Source organism: Eurosta solidaginis, chromosome 3, assembly GCF_040869045.1.
Source record: "Eurosta solidaginis isolate ZX-2024a chromosome 3, ASM4086904v1, whole genome shotgun sequence".
NCBI classification, from domain to species: domain Eukaryota; kingdom Metazoa; phylum Arthropoda; class Insecta; order Diptera; family Tephritidae; genus Eurosta; species Eurosta solidaginis.
The window spans coordinates 226,787,477-226,808,203 of NC_090321.1; the positions used below are offsets into that span (position 1 = coordinate 226,787,477).

Consider the following 20,727-nt stretch of genomic DNA (forward strand, 5'->3'; position numbering starts at 1 on the left):
TTTGAATAACTTCAAAAAAAAGAAAATTCTAATTAGTTGGAAAATATCTAAACTCAAAAATAAACAAAAATAAATTTTTATACTTCAAATAAATAACATAATATTTTTAAAAAATATATATTTAAATATTTGGTTAACCACCAAATATACTTACTTACTTAATTGGCGCTTAACCGTCTAAACGGTTACAGATAGGCGCGCCAGTCGCTCCTTGGCTCCGCCAACCGGCGCCAATTGGTCACACCAAGGGAGTTTAAATCGTTTTCCACCTGGTCCTTGCAACGGAGTGGGGGCCGCCCTCTACCTCTGCTTTCATAGGCGGGCTCCGATAGAAGCACTTTCTTGGCCGGAGCATCATCTTTCATTCGCATAACATGGCCTAGCCAGCGCAACCGCTGCGTTTTAATTCGCTGGACTATGTTGATGTCTGCTTATAGCTCGTACAGCTCATCATTAAATCTTCTTCGGTACTCGCCATCGCCAACGCGTAGAGGTCCATAAATCTGTTGTCATGGTCCATGCTTCTGCCGCATATAGCAGGACGGGTACGATAAGTGACTTGTAGAGTATGATTTTGGTTCGCCGAGAGAGGACTTTACTTTTCAATTGCCTACCTAGTCCAAAGTAGCATTTATTGGCAAGATTGATTCTTCGCTGGATTTCAGTGCTGATGTTGTTGCTAGTGTTGATGCTGGTTCCCAAATAGACGAAGTCTTTTACTATTTCGAAATTATGACTGCCAACAGTAGCGTGGTTGCCAAGGCGCATATGCGCTGACTCTTTGATCGATGACAGCAGGTACTTCGTTTTGTCCTCATTCACCATCAAACCCAGCTTTACCGCTTCTTTTTCCAGTTTGGAGTAAGCAGAACTAACAGCGCAGGTGTTTAGGCCGATGATATCAATGTCATCAGCATATGCCAGTAATTGCACGCTTTTATAGTATATTGTTCCAGTGCGGTTAAGTTCTGCAGCTAGTATAATTTTCTCCAGCATCAAATTAAAGAAATCGCACGATAGGGGGTCACCCTGTCTGAAACCTCGTTTAGTTTCGAACGGCTCGGAGAGGTCCTTCCCAATTCTGACTGAGCTGATGGTGTTGCTCAACGTCATTTTGCACAGCCGTATAAGTTTTGCGGGGAAACCAAATTCAGACATAGCGGCATATAGACAGCTCCTTTTCGTGCTGTCGAAGGCGGCTTTAAAGTCGACGAAGAGGTGATGTGTGTCGATTCTTTTTTCATGGGTTTTTTCCAAGATTTGGCGCATTGTGAAAATCTGGTCGATGTTAGATTTACCAGGTCTGAAGCCGCACTGATAAGGTCCAATCAGCCGGTTCACGGTGGGCTCCAATCCAATACACCTGAAAGGACCTTATATGCGATATTAAGAAGGCTGATTCCACTATAGTTGGTGCATTTTGCAGTATCCCCCTTGTGGACTGGGCAAAGAACACTTAGATTCCAACCGTCTGGCATGCACTCTTCCGCCCATATTTTGCTAAGAAGCTGCTGCATGCGCCTTACCAACTCCTCGCCGCCGTACTTGAATAGCTCCGCAGGCAATCCATCAGCGCCCACGGCCTTGTTGTTTTTCAATCTGGGGGCCTACTCTGTATTGCAATGCGAAAGGCAGTGCGATGCGAAAATAAATTGCGATGCGAAAGGTAATTGGAACTCTGTAGCGCTATCGCATCGCTAACAATGTCGCTTTTTTATTTTTCGCAAATTTTTTGCTTGAGTATGCATCACTGACCAAACTCAAAGAAAGAGAACAAAAGAAACAAGGCGATTACAATTTCGGCAAACGATTAATTTTTGTTGAACAAATTAAAAAAAGGATTCTGTAGCATTATGGAACGATTTAAATGAAGAAAGGATTGATTTAAATGAAGAAATCCTCCCAGTTCAGAAATTGAACTGGAAGAAGTGAACGTGATAAATACAGAAAACGTGGAAAATCATAGAATGGGAAATATTGCTAGTTGTATCAGAGAACAAATAAAAAATGACATGATTTCCAATAGAAATTCTTTATAAAAAAGTGGTTTCGATTTAATTGTTATTTATTTATGTATTTTAAGTCCACTAGGATTACAAATTGTTGCTTTTGTGTTTGTTTTATTTTTTGAGTTGTCCTATATATTTTTAAAAGAATATAAAGATATCAATTTATAAAATCGTCAATTAATACTTACATATTTGAACAATGCGAATGCCTATTACTTGTAGCAAGAAAAATGCGAAAATGAATGATGTTTGACATTCGCTTTCGCTTTACAGAGTGCCGGCAATGCGAAAAGGGAGAAAAATTGCGAATGGGCAAAATGTGAATGCGAAAGTCAAAATATACATGCGAATGTCAAGATACAGAGTACCGATTTTGCGATTTCGCGTATTTTTTCTTTCGCATCGCAATACAGAGTAGGCCCCCTGGTTATTGCTATTCTAACTTCGTCATAATCGGGCGGGGGGACATATATTCCATCATCATCGATTGCGGGATCGTGTTCTTCATCTCTGCGCGTGTGAATTGCTGCCTCCATTTAGGAGAACAGAGAAGTGTTCCCTCCATAATCTAAGCACTCTCTGGATATCAGTTACAAGGTCGCCGTTTCGTTCCTACAGGAGTTTGCCCCGGTTTTAAAACCATTTCACGAGTAGGTTTGTTATTTAAACGATCTCGCAAAACAAAATAGTTTGATAAGGGAACGAGTGAGAAAGAGCGTAGGAGAGCTCCCTTAGAATACCGGGCATCATGAAGAATTAACTAGCGCTTATTAGCAGCTGTCGATCCAACTTACGGCGAGAGCTAGCGGTCGACATGGGCACGTGAGACAGTGGAAGCAGGTCGCAGGCAGATTGTTGACAAAAAATATCCTGGCTGGAACGAGGCAGCGATTCGCTAAAACCGACAAGCCTGCTTTTGGGAGGTGGAAGAGGGACGGGAAACGTTCCAATACTAGGACCATGAAGCCATCTAGCTGCGATGACAAGACTTACAACACTAAATCTGCAAGGTAGAATGAACGGGGGACTCGAAATATTTGGGAACCATGTATCTCGGTAGTTGCAAGGCAAAAAGAGGATGTAAGTAGAGCTAGTACGCCAAGAAGAGATTGAAACGTTAATAAGCCAAAAGGAGATCCACCGGTATGGTATAGCAGAACCTTACGATAGCAAAGACCAAGGTTTAACGTGTTGCAGCGTCAAACCCCTTATCTCCCTGGACGATATTGAAAGGTATTTCGAGTAGCCTGAGCCACGGGAATAGGTGTTCATTACATTCCTTAAATAATGAAGATGAAAAGTTGTACCCAGACCTCAGCAAAATGTTCTGGGACATGATCAGTACTCAACTACGCCTCAGAAGGAGACGTCGCATGGGCAACAATAACAACACTCTAGAACATGGGTATGCAATGAGAGCACAATTGCGCAAATTAAAGCAAAATCCCTGCTCTAGAAGCAGGGGAGGTAGAAAGGGGCCTCGAGAACGTGAATTCAGTAGCACAAATTCAGTAACAATGGCGGAAAAGAGGAAAATTGACAACCAGCACAATCCAACACAGTAAACGGGCTTGCAACAAACTTCTTTTGGAGGGGCTAGAGAAACAAGAGGGATGTAAAGAACGGCTGTGAATGTACTTCACAATATTTATGGTAGGTGGCAATATAAACGATGGATTTATGTAAGTACCTTGTTTGCTATATATGTAATCCAGAGTGGTCTACAAGTGAGTAGCACAGGAAGCGTTGCTACACATCATTACATCATATTGGGCCATCATCAGTTATGTGACAGCGTTGACAGCCACGAACGAGATGACTTCCCTCAGCGGGTTAGGGGGTTAGAATATACCTGCGGTAGGATTCAAGGGGTTGTGTAGCGCAACCTTTTCAGGTTGCCAGCGCAATATCTTAATATCGATTCCGAGATGGTCGGGCTAGCACCTTAATGGTGCTGTGTTACCGGATCTGTATCCGGCAAAGGACCATCACATCTATAACGCTCCCCAAAGCCTTCGGGGCGTAACCTTATCGCTACAACAACAACAGATCACTATTTGTTGTTTGTTTGGTCCCATCGAACGCTTCCTGATTCTCGAGGACACCAACCAGCGTGGCAACTGTACCTTCTACTTCAAGAGTACGGAAATTCCATTCCATTTCATACCCTTAAATCACATTGTCTAAAATGTATGTCCTGGTCTTCACCAGAAAGAGGTATCCTTCGAGGCTTGTTACCTTTTTTCTGCATTTGAAGAGGGTTTAACGTGGCGGGTTCCAAACCCAGCGTACCACCAGTGCACGGTATTTGGAATTTAGTGGCCTCTTATGATAGGCATATTCCAAGCACTCTTAACCCGATGAGATTCGGTATCCTACCAGTAGCAAAAGCGACTGCCGACGCTCGACAATCTTACGTAACGCACGACACACCATTTTTATACTCAGCTGAGCAGAGCTCACAGAGTATATTAACTTTGTTCGCATAATGGTACCCCGCAACGGCATAAACTAATCGAGATAGATATAGACTTCTATATATCAAAATGATCTGGGCGAAAAAAACAAATTCATTTAGCCATGTCCGTCTGTCCGTCTGTCCATAAACACGATAACCTGAGTAAATTTTGAGGTATCTTAATGGAATTTAGTATGTAGGTGCCTGGGCATTTATCTCAGATCGCTATTTAAAATGAACGAAATCGGACTATAACCACGCCCACTTTTTCGATATCGAAAATTTCGAGAAACCGAAAAAGTGCGATAATTCCCACTCAGTACAGTATATAAGTAAATTATGTCAACATTCATCTCCAGTAATGTTATGGTGCAACAAAATACAAAAATAAAAGGAAATTTCAAAGTAGGACAAAAATTTACCAATGATATTTGTTTTCTGTGAAAATGGGCGAAATCGGTTAAAGCCACGCCCAGTTTTTATACACAGTCGATCGTCTGTCCTTCCGCTCGGCCGTTAACACGATAACTTGAGAAAAAATCGATATATCTTTACTAAACTTAGTTCACCTACTTATCTGAACTCACTTTATCTTGGTATTAAATATGGGAGAAATTCGACTATTACCACGACCACTTTTTCGATATTGAAAATTTCGAAAAATGAAAAAAATGCCATAATTCTATACCAAATACGAAAAAAGGGATGAAACATGGTGATTGGATTGGTTTTTGACGTAAAATATAACTTTAGAGAAAACTTTGCAAAATGGGTGTGACAACTACCATATTAAGTAGAAAGAAATGAAAAAGTTCTTCAGGGCGCAATCAAAAGCCCTTGGAATCATGGCAGGAATACTGTTCGTGGTATTACATATATAAATAAACTAGCAGACCCGTCAGACGTTGTTCTGCCCTAAATTTGGTCTATCTCCATACATTTTAATAAGCTTTTTCCGTCTAACTCTGCCCCGCCCCCTCCTCACTTTTTCTTAATCCTTTTATTCACTCCTCCCTCCGTATTTTCGCTTCATCTATCTCTATTTTCGTCTCATTCTATCTCTTTCTCAGTCTCCTTCTCTCTTTTCTCTTCTCTAAAGTTTTTCCCATTCTTCTTCATCCCTTATTGCCAGGCAAATCGAATAGGACGTATGTAAATAGTTATGTGGGTATTATTAATTCATTTAGTCTTAACCTCATATTTACTTAGAAAACTAATTTTAGGTGATTACTTAGCCAAGGAAAGTGAACAGGCTAGTAAATTCCCTAGAGCTGCTATGATGATTTCACCGCTCTTCGATATACAATTAGGTAAGCAAATAACTTAATGACTTCACATTTTTTTCAACTAAAACACTTTTTTCCTTCAACAAATTCCTAAAGTTATTGAAAATTTAGAAAAGCCAATTTTTAATAGGCTGCTTGGTACTGCAATAACAAGGGAAAAATGCAAAATATTTAAAAGTTATACAATTTTAAGAAATCGAAATTGGATATGGAAATGGTTTTAAAGGTAAGTGAAAAAAAAATGTACGCTGTTTTTATTTATAAACACTAATTTAGTTTCTTTACAATGCAGAGCAAAACTATAAAACAGTTTGCAATAAATTTATACGTTAAAACTGCAATGTTTCCTAATTTCAAAGAATGTTGTAATGAAGCAAAGTTGCACAATAAACTACAGCATATCTCGACACCATTGCTCTGTCTTTGTAGCGCCGATGATATATTTCAGCCAAAGAGAGGTTCATATTTAGAAATTTAATATTGATATGTGATATAATTAAGATAATATATTTTATGCAGCTTTGCCACTTCAAATTGCGCAGAAATGCTCACATGTCGCTTTGGTTTTAACTGAATATGGCGGTCATATCGGTTTTCTTGAAGGTTGTTGGCCTTTTAGAAATATGCAATATATGGAAAGACTTTTCATTGAATACTTTACTGCAACTCTATACGATACGAATAATGCATTTCCTGAAGTAAAAGAATTATTAAGTAAAGTGAGATAAAAAGAATATATGTATGTATGTGTACAAATATAAAGCTTCTTCATAATAACAGTTGTAAGTTAATATTTATTTAAATAGTTTATTATTTTAAAATTTTAACAAAATAAAATTTATACTATATATAGTGTATTACAAGCTCCGTAGTAGTAATATAAACTGTGTTTTTTCGTTTTAAATATACTAACACATTTTTCGTATTTATGTATATATATGTGACCTGGAATCATGAAAGGGACCTATTGTGCGAAAATCCGTTTTTCACTTTTTGAGTGATTCTTATAGGAAGTTTAACGCTCTTTCCGATGGAAGAAATCTCAGTTTTTTCACAAATCGCATTTAAAGCCAAATCGGACCACAAATACGATTTTTTGAAATATTTGGATCCATGGACCACCTATCGGAAATTTTTTTCTTGTTATTGTATTGTCATCGGGTTCTGAACTATATTCCAAGTTTCAAGCTTGTAGCTTATCGGGAAGTTACTTAAATTTTAATTACAATATTCGTTCACAACTGCCGGCCGCTACACAGAGTCAAGCTAAACAAAAACTTTAAACGCTTTTTTCTCGAAAACTTGTTTTCGTACAATAGGTCCCTTTCATGATTCCAGGTCACAAATACACAATAAAAAATTGCATGCGTTTATATTCACTATTCTTTAACCAACAAAAAAGCTCCAGAGAGCATATAAGATGTGTGTGTATATATAGATTTTGTAAATATAAATAATTGTTAGTATGTACTTAAATTGAATATGAAAATAACTTTGAAATCTGCTCATAAACTAGGACTAAGTATATTTAGTATGTAGTTTAAGCAACATCGCCAACGCCATCCATCATTATTGTTCCACTACCTAAATCTATATGACATATTTAACAACTCACATATGCAATATGTATGCTTGTTTAAATGGGCTTGTAAAGCAAAGTTGTTACATATTTCTTGCGATAGCGATGTGTTGCACTTAATACCATAACACCATCTTTAATAGACAGCGCATATAAATGATTAAGCATGACATGATTTGGTTCTGGTAGCAAAGTTGGTTCGCACTGTAAGATAAGAAAATTTGAAATTAAAATTTTGTTTGCTCTAACTAATTTATGGATCAATATATTTACCGACAAAGGCGTATCCTTGTTAAGTATAACTTGTAGTAAGTGTGGCGGTAATACTGGCGGTCCAGATACTTTTTCCCATGGCTTGGGTTGTGGCACATCTTGTGAATATTCTCGTTCAGCATAATTTGGTGCATTTTCGCTATCTTTGGCAAGCGCTTGAAAAACTTCAAAATCAGATTGACGTACGGAAACTAAATTGCTTTTGATGCCATCCTCATTTTCAATGCTTTTCTAAAAAGATTTAATCAGAGACAGACAAGTTAAGAACGTACATATTTATGTATAACTGCGAGTAAAAAATAGTAGCAATATGTAATTACTTTCACATTTATTAAATTTGTTATTTCTGGTTTAATTCAATTCCAGACTGTTTTGTAGTCTCAATCTTCATAGTCTGCAAAGATTTAAGCTGGAAGTCTCAAAATTCATGTTGACTTTTGACGATTTTTTTTTTCCAAAGGTTGTTTTAGATTTTCTTCCACATACAAAATTTGAATTTTCATACATATGAATTTTCCAAGTTTTTAGAAAGAAAAGTTTTCGAAACATTTCTCCTATTTGATCTAATTTTCTACATTTTTGAATTTTTATATGTTTTTTTTTTCACATATTTGTTTTAGACTTTATTCCATTAATAAAGTCATTTTTCTACATATTTGCATCTTCGAATTTTTACAAAAACTTTTTAGAAAGATTTTTTCAGTGGGACGAATTTTTGAATTTTTTCCAATTACTTTTTCCGAAGGATGTTTTTTTATTTTCTGGAAAATAAAGTTTTTTCCACACTTTTTTGAAATTTCGAAAACAGTTTGGAAATTTGTTTACGTAGTTTGCATTACATATTTCATTTAGTTTTTTTTTTGTTTAAATTACGGAAAATGAAAAAAAAAAGAAAACCACAGACAAAGTTTGCGAATAACTTTTGCTGCTACTTTTTTACTCGCAGGTGTATATTAAAACTGAACTTAGTAATTTTCCCCTCAAATTTAGAGGAAACGAAAAAAGGAAAATTTTTAAATCGAACTGTTTCGAAATCGGAGTGAATTCAGTTAAGTTGTAGCTATAAAGACACTCCCCGTCGGTCCGCATTCTCCGGGAATAAACACCATTAAGGTACAATTCCGACCATCTAGGGAACGATTTAATGTAACCACATTGAACCTTCTAGGCCATCTCGCCCCCTAGTTTCATAAGGAACTTGAGGTCGCCAGAGCCTCGCCTGCTAAAGAAACTGAATTCGCCACGGGTAGGTGAAGTTGACAACTGGGTTGGATAAGCTAAAAATTCCGCTGGCAGCCTCTTTAAAGGGTTGCGCTACATAGCCTCTTTTTACATTGACTGTCTGTTGCGATCAGCAAACTTTTGAAAAACACCATATTTTAGGACCTGGTAAAAGAAACGGCCTACTTCCAAGTTTTTTTTTTCACGTCACCCTGTCTCAGAACTTATTGCACGAATGTCTTATCTCTAAATTCACTTGAGGAGCCTAGGCATAGTTTAAAAGAACGGGGCAGTGCCCAGTCAAAATACACGTCTACAGTCCTCTCTTTTTAGGGACAAGAGTAGCGTTGATAGTCTAAGATTGTAAGACCTACACATGATCTTCGACTCTTTACAGCTTGGCCTTTCTCGCTTGGTAAATCATGTGAAACTCGCGCCCATTGTTTCGGGGTGCGCCCTTTTCAGCTATATCATCCGCTTTTTCATTCCCCTCTATTACCATATGCACTGGGATCCAATATAAATGTAGGCTTCTCCCTATCCCGATTCTTTCCAAGGGTTGAATACACTCTAATACAATTTTAGATGTTGTGCTATGCGAGATTATTCCCCAATTGCTGCTTAGCTGTCGATATAAAGCTTGACGCGGGGATTTGACAGCTTGTAGGATCTGTTTATTTCCGGATCGGCACAGTATACCGCAGCTCCGCTCCTTCCATTACTTCGAAACTATTGGTATACACGTGTATCGTCTCTTCTACCATTTGGCGCCCTTGCGCCGACCCATCCACCTATCATGAGGCTTTTGTTGTTGTTGTTGTTGTAGCGATAAGGTACCCCACCCACCATCTCGGGAACGATTATTATGACCATATTAAACATTCTAGGCCATCCTGCACCCACCCCATAGTTCCATGAGGAACTTGGGATCGCCAGAGCCTCGCCTACTACCACGTATGTGTATGATACATTAATATTTGTAACAGGATACCCCTCGCGTAGGTGAGGTTGACAATTGGGTTGCAGAAGCTCTAAAGCAGCCATCGGGGTTGTTTTCAGGGCTCCCTTAATGATAAGCATTGATAGCCTGCATACGAGATGGGGTACCCTTTAAAAAAATTGTCTGTTGGACGTTTCGAAGGTATGATAATATTAAACTTAGGCGTTTTTATGTTGGTGAGCCCCTTTCAAACCTTCGGAAAGTGACTTTATCGTTCAAACAATAATAACAGTCACATTCGCTTGATAATTGATTCGAGTGCCTTATACTCAGTTAGTTGAACTTAGTAAATAATGCATAGCTGCATTTTTCTTTAAGTGACAATTTCACTGATAACATAAATACAGTGCTAGTCTATATATGCACTCGTACTCGTATTTATTGAATTTAAACTGCTAAACAATAAGCATACGTTTTTCAGTATTTGTATAGAATGCATATTTATAAAATGAATGTAAATATTGACGCACACATCTATATATCTACATATGTATAACAAATAGCTCGTAGATACATTTATGAAATCTGTGCCAGATAAGCAATATTCCAAATTGACTATGTGGAAAGCTATGCAAGAAACATTTCTTAAGTATATACATTAGGGCGGGTCAAAGTGTTTGCGAAAAAAGGGGGGAAAAAACTTCATGTGCACATCCAGTTTCTGAATCTATAGGTGACACTGAGTAATATTGGTTTAATATTGTCCATGGGACCATAGGTCTGAAATGAATTTCGAACCTCCCGCTATTCGGATTGGGATATAGAATTTTCTAACAAAATTAGGGAGGTACGAAATTCATTTCAGACCAATGGTCCCATGGACAATATTACTCAGTATGACCCATAGATTCAGAAACTGGATGGGCCTTTTCAACAATAAATTTCACCCACACTAATATACACTTACGGTCAAAAAAGCCGACGACAATGTGTTCTCCTTTTACATTGTTTCTACGGGCATTGCAGCTACGTAACGAAACTTTTTAGTTATTGTGATTAACATCGACAATTCCTTAACTCATTAGGTGGTATCTTAAAGCGAAAAAGCTAGAAAGTTCCTAGCAGTTTGAGTAAAAGCAACATATTATCCTTGAAGGAAAAATTAACGTAATTGTATACGAAAGACAAATCACGCAAAATTTGGAAATCGTAGGCGGAGTACATCACAACGAAATATCCTTAAAAAGATTACGGACGAAATATATTGAATAGGTGACTTTATGCTCTCATTTTCGAAGTGGACGACCACGAAACCCCAACGTGCGCGTTGATAGGAATATCGTCACCATGGCTCTTCTGAATACATTTAAAACTGCTCCAGAAACTTCCGCGGAATTGAAGAATATAAACGTGAAAACTACAATAGCAACGGCACAGTGTCTCTGGAGAAAAAATAATTTGATGTCCCATGGTCAAAAAAAGAACTCATGTTCCACCACAAAAAAGCGATCCCGCACCCTAACTGTTATTACAAAAACATAAATTGGACAGGGATTCATATTATCATATTATTATTATGGTCATGATTCATATTATCTTAAGAGTGCAAAATAAGTTTTATTCAGTTAAGGTTCGCGATGCGAAGTCCCAAAAATAAGGAAGATGTGAGTCAAAACTGCCTTAAAACAACAGTTAAGGATTCTCCGTATATACTGGAGTGGAACTCATTAAAAACCGTGAGAGTTGCTGAGATTTTGTTAATGGGGAGTTAAGCTAACTCCGCCGCCTACATTGACAGCATTCAAGACGGCATCTCACCAAGAACTGGGGGCTAGTCGAGCACATTACTCTGAACGCAGCTGTGAATCCATATTTTTGTATTTTTGGGGCTAACCACGCATTACAAAACTGAATTGAATTTTTTTATTTTGCCGTATTCAGAGAATATGACTTGTCTCCAGTCGCTCCAAAGCAGAACCAGCTTTTTTCGCAGAACCAGCTTTTTCGCAGAACCAGCTTAGTTGGGAGGAAGGACTTTTGTGCTAAGAAGCTGGTTGTATTCTAGCCAGGAACCCTATAATTATTTTACCTCATGTGACGGCGGACCAACAATATTACAGTTTTCGTGCCATCCTTCAATTTCGCTAAAGTTTTTGGAACAATTTTAAATGTAATTCAGAGGAGCTATCCTGACGATATTCCTATTAACGCTTTCAGTGGCCTTTCGTGGTCGTCCACTTTTATAACGTGTGAATAAATTCACCTATTCAATATATTTGGTCCAGAATCTCCTTAGGGATAATTCATTATAATGTTCTCCGCTGACGCTCTTTTGAGACAAATATATTAATTTTTTCTTCAAGGATAAAATTATTACTTATATGAAATATAGTTGATTTTACGAATACTGCTAGGGATTTTCTAACTTTCTCGCCGTAAAATACCACATAATTAGTTAAGGAATTGTCGATATTAACGAAAATAACTAAAAAGTTTCGTTACGCAGCGGTAGTGACTGTAGAAACGCCGTAACAGGGAAAATAGTTTCCCCGGCTTTTTTTACCGTATGTGTACATATATACACATTAGGGCGGGTCGATTTAAAGATCGCTCATTGCTCTGTGAAAATCGTATTCTAGGGATCAAAATAAGAAACTTTGCCGAAGGAACCATACCTCTAAAACGAATTCTGATGTCCCCCCTTTGGGTGTAAGGGTAATTTCAATTCTACCTGCTGTGTCTTGTGGTGGCTTAAAAAAAACAACACAAGCAATTTTACGATCTGCAATTGAGTCACAATGATACCTTCATTTTTTAAAACGGTTGAATAAAAAACCCACACAAATATGTTTACGACATGCAAATGCATCACAGTGATGCCTTGGTTTTAAAAGGGGGTTGTAAAAACGCTTATTTCTAATAATTTTTTGTAATTTCTTTTCTATTACTAAGTTAAATTCATTTTTTCATTTACATATGTTCTGACTAAATAAATTTCTAAAGAGAAAAATAAACTGCAAAAAGAAAAAACATAGGCATTTCAGAGTGGGTTTTTTCAAAATTTGCCCTTACGACCCAAAGGGGGGACATCAGAATTCGTTTTAGAGGTATGGTTCCTTCGGCAAAGTTTCTTATTTTGATCCCTAGAATAGGTTTTTCACAGAGCAATGGGCGATTTTTTTGCCTCCCCACAAATCGACCCGGCCTAATACACATATATGTATATCTACACACACACAAAAACCTTAAGTAGAATAAACATGAATTAATAAAAAAACTGTTTCTCTTTAATTTTAAAAATGCATCTTTAACGGTAAGAAATAATAGTTTCGTTCCTATTATTTCTTACCGTTAAGGATGATAATAAATGATGATTATAAAAATAAAATTCCTAAGAAAGTACTCTAACTAACTTTATATGAAACTAGCTCTAACTTATTAAGTAACTAGCTGACAAGTAAGTATACTTCTGCTATCATCTATAAACTGCTTACATAAGAAAATTAAATTCAAACTTTTTAAGCACATATAAATATTAGAGGTATAAAAAATAAAACAAACAATGGAGATAAATACATATATACAAAGGTACGTTTTATGGCAGTTATTATGTCTACCAGCAGATCGGTTAAAGGCATGAACAGTGGCATATTTTTGAGAAATTTGTTTCAAAAACAAATATTTTTAGTCTCTGCTGACGACGAAACAAAATTTGCTGAGTGCAGAAAGAAATTTTAATGCCTAACCAAGTTCCTTCATGATAAATACATTAATACGCTTGAGACTAACAAAGAAGCCAACCTTAAATCTTTTTGGGTTTCTGTTAACTCAAAACGAAAATATAACGGTATGCTAAAATCAATGGAGTTTGGAGGCAAAGTTGCTTCCTCAACTCAGGAAGCATGTGAGCTCTTTGCCGATTTCTTCGGGTCGGTATTTAAAAGGTTCCGAACAGTTAGTACGTCAAGTGATACATCTGCCATAGTGGAGTCTGTAAATATTGGTCAGTTCACGGTTACAGAGGAAGAGGTACTGGAGTCCCTTATGAACCTTGATGTATCTAAGGGATCTTCTGCCACCCTAGTTCTTAAAGAACTGTGCGGTTTGACTTTGCCCTGCGGAATAGATACAGATACAAATTGAGATTTTGAATATAAAAAAAATTCATAGTACTCCCATATGCCCTCTTATATTATATAAATTCGATTGTTGTTGTTGTTGTTGTAGCGATAAGGTTGCTCTCCGAAGGCTTTGGGGAGTGTTATCGATGTGATGGTCCTTTGCCGGATACATATCCGGTACGCTCCGGTACCACAGCACCATTAAGGTGCTAGCCCGACCATCTCGGGAACGATTTATGTGGCCACATTAAACCTTCAGGCCATCCCCTCCCTCCCCACCCCAAAGTTCCATGAGGAGTTTAAAACGGTTTCAGTGAACATACAATTTTGTATATGTATTCTGATTTCAATATAAACATTTTTGAACAGCCCTGCAGATAACGAACAAAAGATAAATAATCTTTTGTAGTTTATTTACGATAATTCTATTTATTTTCTTTGTTATTCAAATAATAAATAAATAAAATAAATTTCCGAAAAGATTTTAGGCCGAGCTTCTCTTCCAACTATTTTAAAATTTTTCCTACAAATTGCCGGGACGGGACCTACATGTGTTATGTTCCGAACGGCATCTGCAAGGCAGATAAGTTTTCACTGAGCTTTTCATGGCTGAAATACACTCGGAGTGCTTGACAAATCATTGACGAGGGGCGACCCCGCTTAGAAAAATTCTTCTAATTGAAAAAACTTGTTTCAATGTTGCTTTGGCCAGGGCGTGAATCCAGAATACTCGGTGCGGTAGGCGGAGCCCGCTACCACCACGGCGGCTGCCAAATAATAAATAGATACGAAGAAATACATGTTTTTCAAGTTAATATACAAAATAATTTGTTTAAAAAAAGTTCAATCGGAAAATTATTTAAAAATAAATTATCTAGTAAAAAGTTATTCAGAGATAAGTTATTCATGAATAAATTTCTTTGAATAATTTGCTTGGAACATACGTTGTTGTTGTTGTAGCAGTACAACAAATTAAATGGGGTTACACTGAAATGACAGTCCTTGGTCGGGAAAAATCCAGAGTCGCTCCAGTACATAGAACAGACTGCCTTGGGAAACGTGCTACTCTTCCATGGAACCGACGGTATATAGAAATAAATTTTCAATTCAAATAGAAGACAAATAATTTTGGAATTGGAATATACGTATAATTTTTTTTCATACAAACATACCTTGAAAACTTTATGTGAGCCCTGGCCTTACCCTAAGGATGCTGGGAGATTTAATTTTGAGCCAATTTTCTTCAAACTATGCCATAGTGTAGTGTACAAACATATTTTGAATAATAAAAACTGTTTTGCAAATACCTGGCTGAGTACTATATTTTATTTTTTTTTTACACCGACTAGCAGTTAGCTCTAATTAGCATCTGAATTTTTTATAATTGTACTATAAATTGTTCAGTATGTTTTAAGGGTTGATTGCACAACACTAGCTCAACAAAGTCGAAAACTTTAATAACGAAAGCAATAATAATAAAACACACCGGCTGCGAATCCAATTGGCTGCCACACGTCATCGATTTTGCGTTTCAGACAATTATACAGAGATCTACATATCTAGATAAGCAATACTTAATAAACGCACGTACGTAAATATAAGAGTACATATGTAAGTTAGAAAACAAAATTCTTTCTTCGCTGGATATTGATTTTTCATAACAAAGGCAATAAAAATTAAAGCATACGTGCAGACATATGCATTTGAATCCTTTTTGCCTTTCAATTAGATTACTCACCAATTTAGGATCATGTCTCCATTCGCCATCCACACAGAACTTATACTGATGGTCACCTTCGGGTAGATCAATTATGGCTACAAAATTGCCATGACTTCTTGCCATTGGTATCGGCTTCCATTTGGAGAATGTGCCTGATATCATAACATTCTTACCGCCTCCATCCCAACGCAATACCGTGGGCAAGCCTGAATTTCTCGACAACTCCTCTAAAGAGTTTTCATCTTTATCTTCATTGTAATCACCACCTCCAACGTTGGTAGATGCATCTTTAACCGACATATTACTACCTAAATTGTGATGAAAAGGTGTACAAGCAGTACCTTCTGATACGGTATTTGCCCGTTTACGGAGGGTTGGTGTGGTAATTGTATCTGTATTAGCAACAGCTGCGCTACCGACGGGTTTCGTATAATATGGTTGATCTTCGTCTTCTTGCGATGAGCCGCCGTGTAAAACTGAGCGTGCGTTCTTTTCATTTGTTATGTTTTTGTCGAAATTGAAGGCTTGCACACCGACCGCAACAACCCCAGTTGTTGATGAAATCAAATCGCCACGACCAGGCAACTCTCGAAATGGTGAATTTGGTGTTGACAGGTCGCTGGACTTGTGGCGCTCACGTTGCATACTGGCGCTGCCTGCGTTGCCCATTGTTGTTTTTGTGATATGATATCAATATAAAAATAAAATCAGCACCTTGAAATTGTTTTATCTACTTTTTACACTGTTTTTCTTTTAATTAGTTTCAGTCGCTTTCACCTTCCCGTTTATGAACGATTATTGACTTTATTTAATGTTATGTATTTTAATAAAAAAAATGGACGTTTGGCACTTGCGTTTTATAAATTTGTTGATATTCGTGAAATTATTTTGCTTTTATTATTTCCTTATTTTGTTGCTCTTTGTTGTTGCGCTGTTTTATAATTTACCAAAACTGCTTCCGCGCCTTTTACTTTGCTCAGTATAATAAAGTTAAGCAATTATTCCCTTTTCATGATACGTATTTTTTTTTAGTTAAAATTTGATTTTCGTTTCGTATAAAAATATATTTATTTAAAAGAAAAATTGCACATTTTGAGTCATATAAAAAAGTTTGACAGGAAGAAAAATGTAGAGCAAATTTCACGAGCGCTTTCGTTCAGTGTTTCTCTGTTTACTTTTTTTAAGGTGACGGCGCAGGGTTGCTTTCAAACTAACTTTCGATAAGTTTTGACACTTACTGTGAGTCTACACAAGTAGTTATATTTATTGCTGTTGAAGCAAAGAGAAAAAGTGGTAAAGAGGCGTATTGACCCATACCTATATGACACTACTTTATTTTGTCACACTATGCATGTGAAATTATTTTCCCTCTCTTTGGTTCTTTTCCAACGTTTTTCACAACTAAAACAGAATTTTAACAAAAAAAAAAAAAAAATATGTATTACCCTGTATTTTTCTTGTATAATGTGAGGCCCGCAGATTAAAATACTCTTTAGTTAAAATCTTGCCTAAATTAAAAATGGGATTTAAAATTTCGATCTGTCATAGAAATATTGACCCGTAATCATAGTCGAAATAAAATAGAGTTTTATTGGTTAAACTTGGTTCTAAATTAAATACCATTTTAAGTCTGTTATAGTCCACTTAAACACTATTTTATCTCTAAAAAAGTATTTTAAATTTAAAATGACACGAGCCCGGTTTTAACATTTTGAAATAGGTTTTAATAGGTGGTCTACTGTCAAAAGTTGCGAGAAATTAAAAAATTTGCTGTTTAAACGCGATGAACTTTAATAGAAGTGGAAAAAGGCTTATTATCCCTAGAATGCATATTAGATGTTTTTTTTTTACACGTCTATATAAGTTTACGCTTAAAGTTTATATGGACTGCTAGCGACAAATTTTTAAATACACCTCTGAAATTGCTACGCATAAAATTAAATAAAAAAAATAAATGTAAGGCGCGATAACCTCCGAAGAGATCTAAGGCCGAGCTTCTCTTCCAATTTGCGTCGTGCTCCTCTTGATTTTTCCCTACAAATTGGCCGGACGGGACCTACATGTTTTATGCCGACTCCGAACGGCATCTGCATGGCAGATGAGTTTTCACTGAGAGCTTTTCATGGCAGAAATACAATCGGAGCGCTTGCCAGACACTGCCGAGGGGCGACCCCGCTTAGAAAAATTTTCTTCTAATTGAAAAATCTTATTTCTAAAATTTTGATGTTGCTTTGCCCGGGAGTTGAACCCAGGGCATACGGTGTGATAGGCGGAGCACGCTACCATCACACCACGGTGGCCGCCAGAACAGAGGGTTGTGTCTCCGCTTTTCGGTACACCCTGTAGCTGTAGCTAGGTGTTTAACCACTGCCGCTAGATGGGTCTCCTAAGCATTATCTAAGCGAGCATAGGCGTTTTTTTCACGCGCAAACGAAACATATACGTGTGTAAAAAAAAAAACATGGCTATTATGTTTGTGACGAAAACTACACAATCTTAAAATGTGCGATGGTTACTTGGCTCCACATAATTATGCTAAATCTTTAATTAAGGCTATTCTGCATTCAAAGATATTTGTGAGTTTTGATATTTTAGTATCTTTTGAGGAAAATGTACCTATATTGATTTTGGCATTATATTTAGAAATAAATATTCAGTGGAAAGAATTATTTACCACAGGCGTTGATTTTTAATACATTTCAAAATATTTCGGGAGAGGTATGAAATGACGCGTTTTAATTTCGGAAGCAATAATCCGCAGGCGGCAAAGTAATACTTTTACTCTGTCAAGATATTTTTGCAAAAAAAAAAGTTTAAGACTTTCATGTGGTTGATGTAATTTTAGTGATATTGTTGTACACAGAAAATAATTAACTAAAAATGTGTTTGAATGAAAGATGATGCTCCTGTCAAGAAAGTGTTTCTATTGGAACCCGCATATGGAAGCAGAGGTAGAGGGCGGCCCCCACTCCGTTGGAAGGACCAGGTGGAAAACGATTTAAACTCCCTTTGTGTGACCAAATGGCGCCGGCTGGCGGAGCGACTGGCGCGTCTTGTTGGACGGCCATAACCGTATAAACGGTTAAGCGCCAATTAAGTAAGTAATTAAGTAAATAAAAAGGCTTTTTGCGCTGGTACAATTTTCACCAGTTTCGCAGCCGTTTGAGGGTAATTTTTCGGTTTTTTTTTGTGAATATCTATTAATAAAAGAACAATTTCTTATTTCCGACTTCGAATTATCGAATTACATTACAGAATTCTTGAATTCAATTCCGCTGACATTTCCTTTTGTGTCTTCAATTCCTCTTAAAAGAAATCGTGAAATAAAACACGGAATACAACAAGAATTAGCAACAAAAATTTTAAGAACTGCTTGGTACGGGCGCTGCTGAACCACTTCCCCTCTTTGACACCCACTTAGTCTATGTCATGATCGACTTGAGTTCAATGACTTTCTAATGTAAAAGGGAATTACACTTTGCAGGTCCATGTACAATGGCTCAACATTCTAGGTCAATTCTTTCCTATGGAAAACTATATTAAACTCTTTTTATTTATGCTGACTTAACGAAGACAAACCTAAATTTGATTTAACCTGATTATCATTGAATGTACGCATACTTATTAGTATCGAGGTTAGACATATCTTTATTCGGTTTGGGGTCTATTAAATTAAACGGCTTTAATGGTTAACTTATAAGGTTTGCATCATTTTGACCGTCACATCTGTCTTAATGCAAACAACTTTTCTTTACAACATTCTTACAAACTCTATATAAACTATTCAACATGAATAGGAGTGTATGAGTGGATAGCCTTGTTGCTTCCTTTGCTTTAAGGAGCCCAAATCCGCTTTAACTACTTATTCGTTTATGTTGCGAGATTTAATAATTTTTTAAGAACGAAATTAAGTAAATTTTCTTTAAATAAGTATGTTCATGTTCAATTAATAGATTCTGCAATCAATTTTAAATTGGCGGCTGATAAAAAACATCGCTTTTTTACAAAACACGTTTGCTAATAACTTTTACATAGAACTGCATGATAATTATGCGCCACCGGATTATGATCAAAACACGTTTTCAGGTCCTCCTTTGACAATTTTTTTTTTGATATTGTAATACTGTTTTTACACAGACGGCTTATTGAATAATAAAGGCAGTTTTCTACATTAAGACGCTTATTGAGATCAATCTTCCATACAAAATTCGAATATATAATTAGCCGTGTTTTTTAACACGCGTATATCCGTTTACGCTTAAACTTTATATTGACTGCTAAGCGACAAACTATAAATAGACCTCTGAAATTGCTGCGCATAAATTTTGTCCTACTAAATTTCAATACGCATTATACTCAGATGTAACTGAAATATGTGTCTTTGTTTCACCCTCTACACTAATTCTATGTATTCTATGTGTGTCCACAATTCATCGCAACTGATTCAGCTATATGTTATACCCTATGGCCATCAGAGCTTTGCGTCTCCGCTTTTCGGTACACCCTGTTGCTGTAGCTAGCTGTTTAACCACAGCCGCTAGATGGGTCTCCTAAGCATTATCTAAGCGAAGATAGGCGTGTTTTTACACGCGCAAACGAAACGTATACGCGCGGGTTAAAAACACGGCTATAATTTCATTAGTAGGTAATCGAATGCCAAATGAAGTCAAAAGCACAATGCAACTCTGTTGGCCGCGTTCAATTTCTTAGTTGTTGGTGTGTTCAGTGCTTAAAAATGTCATTTGTCAAAGTACATAAATGTCATTTGCCGTCTTTCAGTGAGTTTTACAGCTCCGGCTCACGTTCAATTCTCACGGGAATGCTCTGGATCATTGAGAAACTTGAGAAATTTTCGCACACGTGAAATGTTATAGGCAGATGTCGCCGCTGTTTTTCATTGAACTCATACGGCGAAAGGCTAAGCAGCGACATCTATTTTTGAAAAAGTAGGTATATTAAAGGCCGCGTTGCCAACCTAAAAAAAGTATTTAACAAATTATCTGGCTCACAAATTGAACCAGACTTCTATCTGGATTTATCTGGCTCAAATCGTTGTTGTTGCATTTACATGCAAAATTATTTATCTGGCTCAGGATTTTGCCACCGGATGATAGCTATTG

The 20,727-nt window shown here is 36.9% G+C and overlaps 1 protein-coding gene and 1 long non-coding RNA gene across 2 annotated transcripts; one reads left to right on the forward strand and one right to left on the reverse strand.

Annotated features, from left to right (window-relative positions):
- Positions 1 to 1,631: 1,631 nt before the first annotated feature.
- On the forward strand, positions 1,632 to 5,968 carry LOC137245155 (uncharacterized). The gene is made up of 3 exons (XR_010951259.1): positions 1,632 to 3,662; positions 5,691 to 5,777; positions 5,850 to 5,968. It is a non-coding gene; the product is annotated as an uncharacterized lncRNA (long non-coding RNA).
- A 559-nt stretch (positions 5,969 to 6,527) lies between these two features.
- alc (5'-AMP-activated protein kinase subunit beta-1) lies at positions 6,528 to 16,765 on the reverse strand. Its single transcript, XM_067775356.1, has 3 exons — positions 15,626 to 16,765; positions 7,606 to 7,836; positions 6,528 to 7,536 (listed from the first exon to the last, which is right to left on the reverse strand). The coding sequence occupies exons 1-3, from the start codon at positions 16,274 to 16,276 to the stop codon at positions 7,390 to 7,392; spliced, it is 1,029 nt and encodes a 342-aa protein (XP_067631457.1). The 5' UTR covers positions 16,277 to 16,765; the 3' UTR covers positions 6,528 to 7,389.
- Positions 16,766 to 20,727: the final 3,962 nt, after the last annotated feature.